The following is a 16,342-nucleotide window of genomic DNA, read 5'->3' on the forward strand; positions in this document are numbered from 1 at the left end:
ACCCTGCATATCTATAAGGAGGGAGAGGGGGGACTGTCATGCATATGTATAGGGAGGGAGAGGGGGACTGTCATACAAATCTATAGGGTAGGAGGGGGGGGGCTGCCATGAAAATATATAGGGAGGTAGAGAGGTTGATATGTATGAAGGAGGGCAGAGGAGGGGGGCTGATATATGTGACTGGGGGAGTTTTGATGTGACGGGGGGGGATAGCTAGCTAGCAGAGTGGAGGTAAGGAAAATAACTGCAAGGGGGATGGATGCAGGGTGGGAGGTAAAGAAAATGGCTGCAGCAGGGGTTAAGGAAAATGGCTGTGGGGGGGGGGGGTTGTGGTTAAGGAAAATGGCTGCAGGGGGTATTTAAAAAATAGAGCAGCTTTGGGGGGCAGAATCTCATGATTGTGTGGTGGTCACATGGGTGGTCTCAGCAATCACTAGAATACTAAATATTGGTGAGATGTGGCTGGTAGAGGTTTGTATTTGATTGACAACAAATATTCAGATATTGCTTATATATGCCTGTCCAATGGGGTACTTTTAGCTGGCCATAATGGAGTGTTTTGTTTTAACTAAAGGGCCTAATATTCAGGGTTTGCATTATAATACATTTTTGCATTTTCAAAACAGGACGCCAACTTTCCAGAAGCCAGCGAGAGGATAACAAAGTTGCAAGAGAGAAGAGCAAGGACAGGTAAGAGACAATGGCACAATCTGTCTAAATTTGAATGCTGGAGAATACACCTGAACATTCATATTCAGGAGTGTTCCTATACACCTATATATTCGGAGGAGGGGGGGGGGGGGGCGCTGCGGCCGTATTAGCCTAGGGCGGCCAGAACCCTTAATCAGGCCCTGGTCATGGAACACTTACCATAATTACCCCAAGGCTCCATAAATCACATGACTCATCATAGCCCTGGTGAGAGAGCAGTTCTGGAGCAGCGTAGTGCAGTGTGAAGCAAGGGGTATGAAGTGGGCGTGTCCCTGGAGGGCGGAGCTTGGCAAATCCAAAGTCTATAACCTTCAGAACAGCAGCTTCACCGGGAGATGAAAGGAGAACATTCTGCGTGAAGAAGAATATTGTGAACAATAAGATACAACATCCAATATTTTCATCCCATTTAGATATTATATTGTTCTGGTTTCTCATACACTCTCACCTCAGGTTTAAGGTCTCGGTGCACTACTCCAGCTTCATGCATGTGACAGACGGCGCTCACAAGACTGCGCATGAGACTGCTTGCCTCTACCTCACTGAAACATGACTGTTTCTTTATGCGTTCCAGCAGCTCCCCACCGTCCAGGAGCTCCATCACAAGATAGGAATGATACTGGCACAGAAATGATAGATTTTATAGAACGAATAAAGAGCCACAGGTGAAGGATTATCCAAACAGAAGAATCATGCTTAAGGCTAATGTTACATATGCATTTTATAATATTGCGCTTTCCCATCCAGACATGAGCAGCATTCTGAGACTGAAGCATAGCAGTGAACAGGAAAACTCTGCGCCCTTCCCATGTGACCAGGAAACCACAGTTTTCATTTACTTTACAAACTGCACTTTTCTGGCTGGAAGAGCGAGTCACTCTAACACACAAATGTGACAGTAGCCGTACACAGATATCTACTTTACAGATGGCCTTAGATTACCATGATTTCTTCTGTATTATAGAAGGGCTCTGCAATGCCAAGCTCAACAATAATGGATCTAGGAACGGCTAGAAATTTGCTGGGCACTTGTGACTACAATGACCTAGACCAGTGATGGGCAAACTTTTTCAGGAGCGGGCCAAATAAAAAAGAAAAACTTTAGGCGGGCCAATATAATTTATTAAAAAACTCAAATATCGAAATATATAATACAAATTTTTTGAATTGGACGGGAGGGTGTTATATAGCAGTGTTCCCTCTATAAGTGCAGCGAGCGTACAGACACAGCACTTATTTCAGCAGGTTGTTACAGATCCGTCTTTCTGGTGAGCCACTAACTGACAACACAGCAGCCAATCGAAGTCCGCCTTACTATATGGCCCAGCCCATCTCTTCTCACATGACTTTCAGCCATTAGGGGGCGGGCAGGTGTTTGAGTGATTGACATACAAAGTGTCCTTTTAGGAAGGAGGATAAAGTGTAATGGAGGAAATAGCTGGGAAGGCATAAAAATGAAGGTTCTGACACACAGGGTCGGCCCTAATAATTTTATGCATATTTTAATGACATTTTTTAAAATATTGGCGGGCCGGATAGAACCTCTAAGTGGGCCGGATCTGGCCCGCGGGCCGTAGTTTGCCCACCACTGTACTAGATTATCAAAGCAAGAAATCCACCAGCTTTAGAGATGCAGGTACCATCACTCTAAACCTGTTCGATTACCTCTTTCAAAAAACATCTGGCACAAGAAAATGTAACAGTTTCCAAACAAATGGAGTATATAAAGAAGATGAAGTAAAGCTGTAAGCTGGTAGAGGCCAGTGATAGTGTGCTAAAGTACCCACATGTAACTGCTGCTAACAAGGACAAACTGGATTATTTTAACAGAAGTCACTAACACGGGTAAGTAAACAAGTACGTATAGCAATTACACAGTAACAAGGTGGACAGAGAAAATGGATACTTATAGAGGAAGTCAGACCTGGTCGTGTAGGACTTCATGAAGAGTCACAATGTTCGGGTGTCCCTGACATAACTTCAAAGCAGCCACTTCACGCTGAGTGTTTGCCTCCATCCTGCGAGAAAGGAGAAATGTGACCTGAACGGTAAATATGAGCTGATCCAAAGTGTAAAGTGTAATATATGTAAAATTTATCAACACAATGACATTACTCCTAAACCCACAAAACTAGTGCTGGGTGGACTTCACGGTGTTAAAATAAACAAGAAAATTATACTGATGGGGTATGTGCCATTTGCTGCACCCTCTCTGGTGCCCGGAGCTCTTGATGGTCCCACACCACTGAGCGGGTGTTGATGCTTCAACCACATGAACTTGTTATTGCTTGAATGGGAAGCTCACTGGTGAGGTGCAATGAGCTAGTGTGTGGAGTAGAGCGCCATGTTACAGGCATTTTAAACCCCAGAAGATACTGAGTGGGCACCATTTGTTTTAAGTATGAATTTACTTTTCATGTTAATGCCATAAAACTTCACCCAATACTATTTTTTTTTACTTTTGGGTGCTTACCCAATAAGATAATTGACTGTAGTCCAGTTACCTAGCCAGGTTTATTTTATGGTTCCCTGTAATTCATAAGTGTAACATGCTACAACGCAATATTTAACATGTTTATTAGCTTCGTTAACTAAATGGCTCATCCAGCCATGATAATTTATGCATATGAAGTCTCTTCCTTTGGAAAGTATATAGATGATTGTCAACCTGCAAACTGAAAACACCACTTGTTCTACTATCGTCTTTCAACCTCCTCCTTAAGATCCTGCTTAGCAGTAGAGTCTGAGTGTTGATTGGATGGTGCTCCCAGTGGGATAGTGTGACCATCCAACAGTACTATTCACCCACATCATTTCAAGACTTCCAGGTCGCAGTGCCTGAATATTGGTATTACAGAGACTGTGAATATCAACTACTAGGAAGTAACAGTGGAACGACAGAGAAGTGACCCCATGTATCTGCTGCTCAGGGGCAGGCACCTAAAAAAAGGAAAAATATGTCCATAGCTGTATATCAGGTTGTTTTTACTTAAAGGGATTGTGCACAATTAATTGAATCAAGAACAAATCATTTTCCAGTACCCTTTTTCTATTTAATGCTTTCCCATATGTGGTGTATAATGGTATATATGGTGTCTTGATGCATCTTCATAGAAGGATTTAGAAGACGAGAAAATATGCAACCTCTATCCTAATGTAAAAAGGAGGCTCAGCTGACCTCTTACTCAGTATCTTCACAGAGTATTCCTTCTTGCTCTGCCGATGCCGACACTTTCTGCACACAGAGAAACTCCCAGATCCCAGAGCTGGCTCCTGCAGATCCATCTCATACTGCTGGAAGAATGGTGAATCCTAGGGGTAGAACCAGAGTGATGTACAGACAGAGGATTCAGATGTGACATGCAGATCGTGCTCTTTTAAGTAGCTGGAAAACTAAATAAAGTAACATCTTCTTAAGGTGAGCTAATAGCAGAATAAAGATCACTTATTGAATGGATTAATCCATTTACCTTCATAGCAGCGCTCAGAACCAGTGTAGGACTTCCAGGTTTGTCAGCAGACGGAGCAGGCATATCTGTCATTATAGCATTGACACCAAAGAGTACAGATGGAGCCACAAAGGAATAACCCTGAGTCATAGGAGAAAAGAACAAATATAGAAATCTCACATGTGGAGAGAGGAATTACAGCATGATACTAAGGACTAGTACAAATTTTAAAAAGATTGTCAATACCTGTAAGAAATTCTTTTGCAAGATAGAAAATTATTTTCCTAAGATAAGCAGGCAGTCTGTTGTATGATCTATACAAATGTATTGCGATTCTGTGGTTTTATGTGGAATAGCATCTCAATAACTCTTTAATATGTACATGTACATTATAAGTATCAATAAAGACTAGGGTGTATTATCTTTCGCCTACACACAATGTAGACTCTCATTTTGCTGGTGGAACAAATATTCTTTAGACTACAAATGACTGGAAACATAACAGGGGCATAAGGCCTGCAGTGCCATTATTAAGGCACACATCAATGGTCTTCTCATGAATATTGTCCCAACCAACATAATGGCAGCATGCATTGCAATAACATGAGGAGTACGTTTAAAATGAAATAGGTGAACTGGTGGAGCAAACTACAAGGTGTTACGAGCCTCAGCGGTCCACTTCTCGCTTCTTCCATCTGCATCACGGCTGTCATGAGAACAGCCGGGACGTCACTTCCTCCTGCCCTATCAGCCGGGACACTTACATAATCAGCGTCGCGTCCCGACAACTGTGGGTAGCTGGGCATGTGGGTATTAGTTGTATATTAATTAATCACCTCCTGGGGCCAATTACTATTCATTAGAGAAATGGCTCCTGATTGGTCAGTATTACTATTTTTAAGCAGGGAGGGCATAGTCTCCCTGCTGGTTATAGTGTCTGTGTGCTACACAATTGCTGACTAGCTCTGTCCTGTTCTGTGGATACTCAGCGTTTGACCTGATTCCTGTTGTGACCTTTGGCTTTGACCCCACTTGAATGCTGATTGTCCCTGACCTCTCCCCATTTACTGGATTACCCGTTTGCTACCTGCCCTGACCTCTGGTTGTTTCCTGGTTATCCTACTCGCTACTGATCCCCAACCACTGGATTGTCTCTGGTACCTGCCCTCTGTATTCCAGTTATCTTCCATCCTGCGCTATGGTTATTCTGATAAGCCTTTACTACCCTAGAGTTAAGTCCTGGGGGCATCCAAGTACCTCCAAACAAGTTCAGTTCTACAGGAAAGGTGGCTGCTTAAGATGAAGACCTCTATTAGCCCGGTTTTAAAAGCTTATCTAATAGCGGTTAGCCTAACACAGATGGAAGAAACAGAACATATGGGTACCCATTTCGTAGAAATGAGAAAAGTGACACATGGAATTAGGGTAGAGCAAGACCTGGAATATTCGTGCACCAGAAGGTGGAGTTGCAGCTGGAGAGTACACAGGGTCAAGACTGGTAAATTCATCGGAAAAATTACTGACATCCGTCTCACTGCGGATGGAGGGGCGGAATGGAGGAGTGACTTTGCGGAGAGACATAGATTCCCAGTCCAGGCCCTGCAACAGAAAAAATTTGAAAAGTGAGGTTACTAACCATCCATATCCATCAGTGGTAAGTAGGGGAAAACTGTTCAATCAATTAATTCCAAACCCTGGAAATCACAGCCTAGTGGTTCTTTACCCTATAAAAACGATGTTCCTTTATTTGGGAAGCACCTGCTGCTCCAAGTCGTTTTTTGGGGTCCTTGCGGAGCAGTTTTTGAAGAAGATCTCGAGCCTCCAAACTTAAAGAGGAGGAATATGAAGGTTCCATCTTCAGGATCCGCCTGTAGCAAAAACGGTTCACAATTTTATGTAACATTCTTCTGTCGCTAGGCTACACATTTTATGGTCTTCCATGATCTCCTAAACCCCAATTTTCTTTCTTCCATAAAACACTGACATCTATTATTATTGATTTTACTTTGTTCCTCACCTGGACACCTCGCTCTGTGTGTTCTTTTCTCCCTCCAGCGTGAATGGGGAAGCTCCTGTCAGCAGTTCATAAATGAGGATTCCCAAACTCCACCAATCTACAGACTGCATTAAAAGACACCCCAAAAATCTTATGAGACTCTCCTTCTACAAATAGAAATCCTAATAAAACAGCGCTTTCTGAAGAAATGAACGCCCGTGAAAACTCACTCACTTTGCCATGACCTCCTTGCCCTCGTATTATTTCTGGTGCCATATATTCAGTTGTGCCACAGAAAGAATATGTGCGCTCACACTGCAATGGACAAAAATTGGCAAAAAATAAGACACAAACAAAGGGTATTTTGAAATATATTTACAAAAATAAACCTTGCATTCACTTACACTGAAGGAGGCATTGTTTTATATAATTATGTTTCATTTTATACAATTATGTCTTTATGTACTGTGGAAAGCTATATTTTTGTGCATATTAGTTCTATTACAAAACATGTCATTTTACTGGAATTATTACAAACATCCTAACAAGTACGACAAGAACAACTACATGTTATAGCTTCCTCTTGTTTTTTTTTTTTTAACAATTTATTATTTAATTTCTTTATTAATCTCTGTGTAAACAGAGGCAGATTTCCATTATGCTAATATGACAACACAGCCATAATGTGTAATATAACCAATTAGTTTCCAACCAAAGACATCTCACCTCTTCAGACATAAACTCCTTGCTCAGGCCAAAGTCAGTCAGCACCACATGACCATCACTGTCCAATAAGATGTTCTCCAGCTTAATGTCACGGTATACAATGCCCAACTGGTGAGGTGAGGTGTGAAGAGTCATTGAGTAAAGCATAATATAAAAGGAAATATTCACATATTTTGCGGTTTCCTGCTTGAAGCAAGGTAGCCCGGTCTTACCTTGTGCAGATGCTCAAGAGCCAGAATAACCTCTCCGGAATAAAACTGCACGGCGTCTTCAGAAAAGTTATCCCGCTGATAGAGGTGAGTGAAAAGCTCCCCGCCACTAACATAGTCTAGTAGAGTACAAGAAAGAAAGACGATAACAATGGTATATGTTGATTGTACACTAAAAAGTCAGGGTATAGATGACGTGTACTATGTCCTGGCTACAAGACCTGTCCCATGTGATATTCCTGAGCAGCAGATGCTCTCTAGTGTTGAGAGCAGCACTTCTGTGATTGTGGACACCTAGTAATAGCCAGGCTCCATCATTACCGCTGGATCCATGCTGGTATGTGACACACCCACTGCGCAGCTGGTGCCAGCAGTATCAATCATTATAAGATGCTGCTGACTTGTGCAAATATATACAAGAGGCTACAAACCTTATCCATGTATAACACATTGGCCTTAAAACCCATTTTTGTTTGAAATTGTATTTATTTATCTTAAAAGGGTTTCTTATGTAAAATGACAATTGTATACTGAAAGAAAAGAACTTTAAATAATGAAAGGTGTAATGTGTACAATATGGTAATACAGTTTTGCTTTTCACTACCCAGTAGCTTGTTCAAGTAAAAACATTTTAATGCAAACACTATATTAAGATGTTTTCTGACATATAGCTTGTATACCCCAACTTGGATTTCCTTATAACATGTAATTAAATACAAACACCTCCATATCTGTTAATTAGCAGTTTAAAAATCAAATGGACTAGGTGGGCATGTGTGCTTAGACAGTTATAATCCACACAGGTTCCTTTCAGTCTCTTGTATGCTTGGACACGAGATACATGGATGTTCACAGAGCTCACTGATCCCTGTGAAGGAACACATTAGTGTTCTCATTGTGTTTTTAACAAAATGGATCATGAACATGGATGGATAAGAGTAGAGATTTAGGGGTTTATTTACTAAACTGCGGGTTTGAAAAAGTGGAGATGTTGCCTATAGCAACCAATCAGCTTCTAGCTTTCATTTATTTAGCCCTTTCTACAAAGTGATAGCTAGAATCTGATTGGTTGCTATACGCAACATCTCCACTATTTCAAACCCGCAGTTTAGTAAATATACCCCTTAGTCTCTCTTGCGTTTCTCCTGTGTCCATGCATGTCCAAATGCAGAAAAAAATAAATGGAACAAAAGTGGAACAAAACTTCCTGTGTGCATTTATTTTACGATAGATGATACAGAACACAGTAATCCATTTACCTACCTAGTATAAGATGGAGTTTAGAGTCTGTCTGGAAGGCATAGTGAAGGGTCACAAGGAAGGGACTCTGTCTCACATGCTCTAGCACTGTGCGTTCAGTCCGTGTGTGCTCTGCAGTTTTCTCTTTTAGAACCAGGGCTGCTTTGCGCAGAACCTTCATAGCATAAAGACGTCTCACATCTGACCCGGTTACTTTACGGACCAGGAAAACTTTCCCATATGCTGTAGGAGGAGTGGGAGGCGATTACAATAACCAGTGAGACTGATATGAATACTACTCAAAGTGTAACGATTTTTTCCATGTATTTAAATAGTTCATATTAATTCTCTCAGACTTCTGTTGCTGACAATCACAACATTGTAATGAGATCCGTATAGGATTGGTTTACAAAGCTTGTGATGTTGCTGAAAATACAGTCACTCTAGATTCAAATTGACAACGTGCAGAATTATTTACCGGCAGTCTCTATCACGCAATGAGTTTTGCATGAGTTTCTTGACCTCAAAACTTGAAATGACATCTTTCACAGAAATTAACAGACAAGATACATTTACATAAAAAACACTATTTTGTAATTAACCTCTCATTCCTCTTCCCTTAGCTTGGTAGATAATATCAAAATGAATAAAATATCACTGGAATCAACTACAGCTTAGTAAAGAGGAGAAATGAAAACGTTTGATATAACTCCTGTGATAAACATATAACTTCTGTTACTGAAACAGAACATTTGAATGCGTGGCCATTAGTCCACTGTAATAATAACACATTTAAGGGAAGAGAGGTGTTTGTTACTTCTTACCTCCAGTTCCCAAAATTTTTAGAAGTTCAAAGTCTTCCATTCCAACTTTTTCTTCATGTCCTGTCAGATTCACTGTTGTATGAAAAAAAAAAAAGAAGTGAAACATATATACATGAAAACAGACACAGGAGTTTCCACTTTAAATGTTCGAAAGACTCACAAAGTCTTCCAGGAATTACAGAGGCTGTCATTGACCTTAGTAAGCTGGTCACAGTTTACAGGTTACCAGAGCTGATATCAGCAAACTGGCCCAATAGGGGTGGGTGCTTGGTCTCAAATCTACAGACTTGCCCTGGTCAACCGATGACTATTGTGAGCCTGAGTGTGGTCACCTGCCAGACACAGGGACAGACCACCATTCGATCCATCAATTCACCCTGAACTGTCCATTTTGGCCATGAATGTGTGGAAAGTCATCTCCGTGCTCAGACTGAGCTGCAGGACTGGCCTCTGTGTGGTCATCTTACTTTTGAACACATGGTTCCTACTGAATGTAATTTTGCCCTTGCAAAACTAAACTACTTGTGTGAACAGCTCTAGAGAAATAAATGGGGTCATGTTATCCAGACTTACGCCAATATAAGTAATGCAGTGTCAAACAGCTTCATGCTTTTCAAATAATTTTCCTGTTGTTGTGTAATAGAAAGATATTATCTAATACTTCCTAGATTTTATCTAAGAGTGCCATTAGGTTCTGTTTTTAATGAACCACTTCCAGTCTGACCTTCCACAGAATTCAGGAACCACCATTACTGGGAAAGATGTACACATACTGGAATGGCCATGGGACCACCAGCGCATCTGTGAGATGCCCCCCCTGGTGCCTCATTGGGAACCTTGTGATTGAGGTGCCCTAGCTTTTTCTTTGGTGACCTCCAAATATCTACAAGGTCACAAAAAACACTTGGGTGAAGAGACCATTTGCTTACTCAGGGAGTCCACCCCCCAGTTGTTGACCCCCAGGATGATAACTGTTGAAATGGAACAAATGTCTCTTCCTATTGCGAATACAAGATTTTTCCTTTATGGCATGGGGCTGCGAGTAATACTCTGATGGTTCAGGTAAGTCACCAGTCTATCTTCAAAATTATGGCATAACCCTGAAGGAGCGATGTCCAGGTGGGCAGTGGCAAGTAAATGGCCCTGAGCTCCTCCAGGATGTTGGCTGTAAGATTGCACTCCTGAGGACACCACATTTCATGGGTGCAAAGGTGAAAGAAAGCCAACACTCAGAACTGAAAATTGGCGTCTGCCACGACAAACTGCAAAACAAGGACCAAGAAGGGCCTTCCTACCAACAGATGAAACTGGTCCATCCAACATCTCGGAAAGGTAACCACCATGTGAGATTGTAGGATGGAGCTTGCAAGGTATCCAAGAGATATGCAGAAGTGTAGTGTGAGAAGAATGCTTGCCAGATGGTTGAGCAGTTGTTGAAAAGAAGAGAAGAGATTAACCTTTAGAGTGAGTGAACCTTGCCCTGGGAACACCATGGAGTTTCATGGCACCAGAGACTACTGGAGCCTGTTGATAATCCAGCCATGGGTCTCCAGAGTTTAGATGGTCAGCTCAAGATGTTGACTTGCCAGTGGCGTGGACTTCACCAATAAGTCTAGATTGAGGCCATAACTTTAGCGAAGGACAAGTTGTGGTGCAAAGAACAAACCAAATTCTATGGAGCGTAGGTCGAGCAAAAATTGGAATTGGGATATAAAATAGAGCAAGGAAATTCCTATTCCATTATGGTTTGACTCACCAACTGTAGTGGCTCGATCTTGAAGTGGTGGAAAAACATGTTGAGGGCTTTTAAATCCAATGTGCGATGGAATGAATCAAACCTTTTAGGCGCCATACAGAGACTAGGCTAGAAATACTGACCCCCCTGGTACTATGATGATGACCACCATGTCCATGCCTGTAGATAATACTGTGAACGGGCACTGGGTCTTGTATAGCTAATAGGAGATCTGAAAACAATTGTCTTGTACCTTTTAGAATTTATGTTGAACACCAATGGGACAGGTACAAATTGAAACCAGAAATTATTAAAGGACAAGTAGGAGAACCCCTACTGTACTTTATTTTATAGAGCAGAGGTTTCCAAAATCAATCCTCAGGAGCTACCAAGAGCTTATGTTTTCAGGACTTCTTTAATCATGCACAAGTTAATCTATTTGTCTGGGTCAGTAATTATCCAACTTAATTCTACAGACAGAAATCCTGAATCCAGGATGTAGGTGTTCATCTGCATTAGTTCAGATGTGGGTGTGTCTTGCTTTAGCCCCTTTGAGAGTTGTTAGACCTGGAAGACCTCTACCTTCATTGAAATTTGTAAGATTGGCTAAATATAGGCCCTTGCCCATTTCTGGGATTGAAGCAGAAGACATACTTAGACCTCCCCCACACCCTCCAACAAGAGAAATAAGCATGAAATCCCGACCATTGAATGAGTAAGAGAAGCCACTTGGGCATTGGCATCACATGGCGTCTGTCTCTTGGGAGGTGTTGTCTGATGCTTCAGTGTAGGTAGAACAAATAGGGTCCAGCTACCACCAGAAAACTTAGTCTGGCATTAATCACAGACATGACTGTGCAATACAACGTGGTGAATTCTACCTCATTTCTCTGTGGGAAAGACCTGACTCATGCACCCTGACTGACAAGATAAGTGCAATTTTTTTGGCAAGGTGGAATTAGTTAGTGGGCATTAGTTAGTGGTCATTAGATTTTAATTAGTGGTGGTTGGTCACTGGTACTCCCAGTAAGGAAGGGGGGGGGAAGGTAAGAGTGACGTGAGGAGCTTTGGAAAACATATGATGCATTTTGTGGCAAATGGGCTTCAGAGTGCATGTGGGGAATTTTTTGGCAATTGGAGGTCCAAGGGTATTTGGGGCTTGTATTGTGGCAGTTGCAGATATTTTGCAGATGGGAGTCTGAGGGCATGTGGGGGAATTTTGGAGCAAGCAGGGATCTTAGCTGATGTGAAAGGTCTGTGGGGCATGTAGGGACATTTTAGGAGGAATGTGGGAGAGCAGACGGAAATAGCTAATTGTGGTCATCTACTGACCACATTTTTCAACATGCTTAATGATTCTATAACTATTGGACATAATGTTCATTTTAGGTCCATATAAGTAACAATTCTGTGCCAGATGCATATCTCTAAAAGAGAGGTAGAGATAAACTGTAAAGCACTATGTAAATAAAATAAATCCCCTATAAACACCACAAAGTACCATGGTGGTAGGGGAAACATGTTGGCCTCTGGCTATTTGTATTTCCACACTTATGGGGAACCCACAAACACTGCTCTAGCAGTTCTTGTCTTACATACAGGAATCACAAACAATTGGTGCCTTACAGAGGTTTTCTCTTATCTGATAAGACCACAGCAAGGTGTAACATGTGTTACCTAAAGCTGGGTACACACTACAGCATTTTCCACCAACTTTTTATCCCGATCGATTTTACATGCGATCGATGGTCCGATCGCTCGGTCCATGGACTGCATACACACTAGCCTTGTTTTAGACGATAAAGGGAAGAGCAGCTGTCCTGTTAGCGACTTTTTACAGCCATGTTGTCGTGAGCAATGACTGTAATTTCTTACTGTTGTGGATCGGTCGGAAGTTTATACACACTACACAACGGAAGCGAGATTGGAACGAAAATATTTAACGGTACGACCAACCAAATAAGGCGACAATCGTCCATTTGGGCAGACTTTCGACCATCGTGTCACTACACACACTGACCCGACTTTTGAACGAGCGGTCGTATGTCGGCTGATTGAACCGATTATTGGACGAAAACCGTGTAGTGTGTACCTAGCTTAAGAATATTTAAAACTGGTGGTATGGTAGACTTGCTTCTATACAGTCACGTGACAGTCGTATTTCTTATAATACATGATCTGTTGATTTCCAGCAGAACCAATTCTATGGGGCAGATTCAATTTCCCGCCTTGTTCGGACTATTACTGTTACTACGGTAACAGCTCCACATTATTACCGATACTACGGTAATTTTTCAGCTGAATTTTGCTTGCAGCTCTGTGAGCCGCAAGGAAAAACCGGCGTTGAAATTGCTGTAGTAGCGGTAATAATGCACGGCTCGCGTTGTTCTAAAGAACAACACGGGGGACTTGAATCTGCCCCTGTATGTACCTATTATTTACTACAAGTGTTACTATTCATTCTTACATGCTGTTTACATTTTAACTTGGTGCTTGCTGTTTTTATAATGCTTTAATCCAGTAACTAGATCATCATCAGCAGCAGCTATTTATATAGCGCCACTAAATTCCGCAACACTATACAGAGAACTCACTCACATCAGTCCCTGCCCCACTGGAGCTTACAGTCTACATTCTCTAACATACACAGTGAGAGAGAGAGAGAGAGAGAGAGACTAGGGTCAATTTGATAGCAGCCAATTAACCTACTACTATGTTTTTGGAATGTGGGAGGAAACCAGAGCACCTGGAGGAAACCCACGCAAACACTGGGAGAACATACAAACTCCACACAGATAAGGCCATGGTCAGGAATCGAACTCATGACCACAGTGCTGCAGAAGTGCTAACCACTAAGCCAATGTGCTGCCCAAGGTGTGTTACACAGTGTATAAAAGGTTCTACAAAAGATGCAGCAATGTATTGCAATTGCTCTCCCTCAAGACGAGGGTCCCTGAGTTTGAGGATACCACATGTGGACAAGGAATGCATAAAACAGTTCTCAATGACATCAGACATCTTTGGCTTTCATCGTGCTCCGTATACACAGGTGAACTTAAGCTCAACTCTAACCTTTCTGCAATAAAGTGTTACATTTATTTGTCTATACCAGATTATCAGTCAGTTACAATTCAGTAATGTAGTCCTTCCTAAACAAAGACAAGCACACATGTAAAAGTGTGTGTCTTCCCCTGTTAATATTTAGGCCTAAATTGCCACTAAAACCAAAATATTAAAACTGTCTAAAACTCTGTGTATTTATTAGGCATCTATTCATACATGAAAATTAGAAATTGATATTTTAAACTAAAATAATGGTGTGGCCTATTTGCTGATTCTGAACTGCTTCCTTATCTCCCAATGCTCTCTGATTTTAAATAAGCAGAGGTGGAATCAGGAGGGAAGAGGTGATGTGGTATGATGATGTACTATTCTATATCCACAGCTGCAACAAGTGTCTTGACCTACAATGGAACTAAAAGGATGCAAGTATCCTGGCATTGGGAATGAGGGAGCACACTGACAGCATGAGACATGTATATAGTCATATATGTTCCTATATAATATATAGAGGCATAAGATGCTATATAGATTAACTGCAGTCTATCTCACATGTGAACATATAATATATGGAGTCATTATATTGACCACATTCTGGTATGTAATGTTATACTGGCATATTAACTAGATGGTGGCATATGAGTAGAAAACTGTGTCTGATGTACACAGTATCTATTGTGCCATGTTGTGCACATTAAATATTTACATTTTCTCCATACTAAAACAAAATATATCCTTTTGTTCAAAAGCACCCATACTAAGTACTCACTATGCTGCAAAAAGTACATATTTTTTTCCACCAAAACACGCATACCAAATATTTAAGTATCCACCTAGCACATTGCATACGCTACAAATATATTTTTAGAGCAAGTTATTTAACTTTTATGTGTTAATTTAATGCAATAATTTCACTTGATGTAACAACACACCTTTTTCGTCCTAAATTTGCAGCAAGTGCTGCACGAAAATCATACTGTATACACAATTGTAGTTTGTAGGTGTGAAGTAAATATAGGTGTATCTTTTCTTATAAACAATAGCAGATAATGGCACCTAGGCTGCAAAGCAACTTCATGGTGACACAATTTTATAGTTGCTAATCTTTGAAAACAATTTCCAGGGACACTCTCCCATAGGTTAGATACACACCTATAGACACCAGAACAGCTGCACAAGATATACCCACTATGACCATAACATATTTCTATTGAATCATAAATACCTTCATCAAATCTAACACTGCATGCAGAATAGAGCATATATTGATAACTGCACTGTGGAGTTTCAGAATTAAGATAAGAACAGGGACAAATCTCGATAATCTGTGGCTTATCCAAATATAAAATTGCCCTCTCCTCTTCAACTAAACATATACACCAGGATTTATTAAGATGCACATATGTAACACACAACCAGCTATCAGCCTGTCTAGTTACGCAATCAGTGACAGTGTGCTAGAAAAGCAATGACATACAGGGGCGACCAGCACTTAAATGATTTACATAGATGGTGTTTACAGTCAGTGACCCTGTGGTGCTGCAGCCTGAGTGTGTTTTTGCGGGTAGATTATTACAGTGTGTCATATATTTCCCGGTGTAATAGTGGATCATATGATGTGATCATATGATGTGAAGGTGCTCTGGTTGTGTTACCGTGAATCGGTTTGTTGGGCTCAAGCTCTGTTCTGTCAGGATCTCCCATGTCCTGTATCGCTGGGCCCCGGAATACGGTGACTGCTCCTGTTCCGGTCCACACCGGGTCCCTGACTCCAGTGTATGGTATGAGGAAAATGGCACAACAATCAAATGGGGAACTTCCTGTACGGCTGTGCGTACAGTCTGTAGGGTGTTACCATGTGTGTGTCAGACTGTAATGTGATACAGTGTGTGGTGCATTGGGTGTGTCGCAATGTGTATGCATTACAGTGGGTGTGACAGTGTCTTTTATTCAACCGTACAACTTGCATTATCTGTGGTGTATTAATGTGATTGAGGGTTGTGACAGTGTGTATGTTTATTATTAATGTTCAGTTCAGCATACGTGTGCATCTGCGATTTGTGTTACAACAACACTCTGTATGGATGGGTAGTACTGTAGTTCATGTGGTGCAGTAGGTTTCTTTTGCAGTATAAGTGGTTTACACCCATAGAACATGCTTGAGATAAGAGACATTAGCTTGGATGAAGAAATGGATTGGGAAAACAATAGATACATTGTCAAATCTGAAATGTTCAAAATAGTTGAGATTACTAATAGTTATTGAATGGTCAGTTGTTTTGGAATTGTTTTGAAAATCTATAAAGGGCTCACCGTGTATGTTCCCATAACTTCACATCAACCTTAAATATTAACATTTGCATGCAAATAAACACACGGAGACATATATAAGT

General features: G+C 41.2%; 1 protein-coding gene across 1 annotated transcript in view; it reads right to left on the reverse strand.

Annotated features, from left to right (window-relative positions):
* Positions 1 to 15,838, reverse strand: part of LOC142104082 (ribosomal protein S6 kinase alpha-4-like) — a 43,388-nt gene extending 27,550 nt beyond the window's left edge. The window contains exons 1-14 of the mRNA XM_075188541.1: positions 15,605 to 15,838; positions 9,155 to 9,226; positions 8,355 to 8,573; positions 7,095 to 7,210; positions 6,883 to 6,990; positions 6,391 to 6,471; positions 6,178 to 6,281; positions 5,884 to 6,028; positions 5,598 to 5,759; positions 4,182 to 4,301; positions 3,890 to 4,023; positions 2,636 to 2,729; positions 1,160 to 1,330; positions 871 to 1,062 (exon numbers count right to left, since the gene is read on the reverse strand). Of these exons, the coding sequence (XP_075044642.1) occupies positions 871 to 1,062; positions 1,160 to 1,330; positions 2,636 to 2,729; positions 3,890 to 4,023; positions 4,182 to 4,301; positions 5,598 to 5,759; positions 5,884 to 6,028; positions 6,178 to 6,281; positions 6,391 to 6,471; positions 6,883 to 6,990; positions 7,095 to 7,210; positions 8,355 to 8,573; positions 9,155 to 9,226; positions 15,605 to 15,653 (1,767 nt within the window). The 5' untranslated portion in view covers positions 15,654 to 15,838. The remainder of the gene's footprint in view (positions 1 to 870; positions 1,063 to 1,159; positions 1,331 to 2,635; positions 2,730 to 3,889; positions 4,024 to 4,181; positions 4,302 to 5,597; positions 5,760 to 5,883; positions 6,029 to 6,177; positions 6,282 to 6,390; positions 6,472 to 6,882; positions 6,991 to 7,094; positions 7,211 to 8,354; positions 8,574 to 9,154; positions 9,227 to 15,604) is intronic.
* Positions 15,839 to 16,342: the final 504 nt, after the last annotated feature.

This window comes from Mixophyes fleayi, chromosome 10 (genome assembly GCF_038048845.1).
Source record: "Mixophyes fleayi isolate aMixFle1 chromosome 10, aMixFle1.hap1, whole genome shotgun sequence".
Classification (NCBI taxonomy): Eukaryota; Metazoa; Chordata; class Amphibia; order Anura; family Limnodynastidae; genus Mixophyes; species Mixophyes fleayi.